Below are 1,252 nucleotides of genomic sequence, written 5' to 3'. Positions count from 1 at the left end.
GCGCTCAGTCTTAAAGGGCCGGGGTGCAGTCAGAACGCGACCCTCCGTACTGAAGGACGCTGGGGCCTCTATTCGGACTCTCGATTCTGCCTCGAAAAGCGGGAGCAACTCCGCCCCCGCCGCCACCGCCACTGCTGGTAGAGGGGGAGTCTCTGTCGACTTGGGACAAGGACTGGGGGGCTCTGACAGGGCGGTGCAGGCGGTGGGCATCCAGCATCTCCAGCAGGAGGTCGTAAAGAGGCACTTTGTTCTTGCACTTCATGCTGTAGAGGTGCTCCATGCCTTTGTTGCTACAGACAAAGACGAAAATCGGCAATTAAAGTGACTTTTCTGAAACTTTGGAGTCGGTCTGGTGTCTCAGGGGTCCCCAAACTTTTTTCTTGTGAAGGCCACATAATTGTTTTCTTTTCTAATGTGGGGCCGAGGTCGGTTTGTCGACTAACAGAAAAAGTGTAACAATCAAAGCCTAAACATAAAGATTTATGGTTTTCCAGAAAGCCACACATAGACACATTTTTAATAATTCATTTCTGTTATCTTCATAGAAAAAAATAATAAAAAGACATTTTAAAAAATAGAAATATAGCAATAAGCTGAATATAGCTGCTGAAGATGCCAGTGCTGATAGTAAAAGTTGTTTAAACGAATAGCTGAAACTAATAGCTGAAAACACTGAAGCTGATAGCTAGCTAAAATATTAGCGAAAAGCCAAATCAGCCTAAAAAAAATGGAAAAATTCTAAATTACCCAAAACAGCTAGCATAAGGCTAAAATATTAGCTAAACTCCAAATTAGCCTAAAAACTGAAAAAAATTAATTCACCAAAACAGCTATGTAGCTGAAACAGTAGCTAAAGGCCCAATTATCCAAAAAAAAAAACATAAAATTCTTAATTAGCCAAAAAAAGCTAGCATAAGGCTAAAATATTTGCTAAGCTCCAAATTAGCCTAAAAAACTGAAAAAAGCCTAAATTAACCAAAACAGCTAGGATGTAGCTGAAATATTACCTAAAGGCCCAACTAGCCAAAAAAACAAACAAACAAACAAAAAAAAAACGTAAAATTATAAATTAGCCAAAATAGCTAGCATACGGCTAAAATATTAACTAAACTCTAACATTACCCCAAAAAAACGGAGAAAAAGACAAAATTAGCAAAAAAAACAGCTAGCATGAAGCTGAAACATTACCTAAATGCCAAATTAGCACAAAAAAAACTTGTAAAATGTAACATTTAGCCAAATAGTTAGCATA

At 38.4% G+C, this 1,252-nt stretch overlaps 1 protein-coding gene across 1 annotated transcript; it reads right to left on the bottom strand.

Annotated features, from left to right (window-relative positions):
- Positions 1–6: 6 nt before the first annotated feature.
- On the bottom strand, positions 7–292 carry LOC112141060 (estrogen receptor; the record flags this gene model as incomplete). Its single annotated transcript, XM_024264101.1, is given in 1 exon segment — positions 7–292. A coding segment is annotated over 1 exon segment (282 nt), but the record flags the coding sequence as incomplete, so codon positions are not given.
- Positions 293–1,252: the final 960 nt, after the last annotated feature.

This window comes from Oryzias melastigma, unplaced genomic scaffold (assembly GCF_002922805.2).
Source record: "Oryzias melastigma strain HK-1 unplaced genomic scaffold, ASM292280v2 sc05611, whole genome shotgun sequence".
NCBI classification, from domain to species: Eukaryota; Metazoa; Chordata; class Actinopteri; order Beloniformes; family Adrianichthyidae; genus Oryzias; species Oryzias melastigma.
The sequence above is the reverse complement of the archived record's forward strand: the minus strand, read 5'-3'. Positions and strand labels throughout refer to the sequence as shown.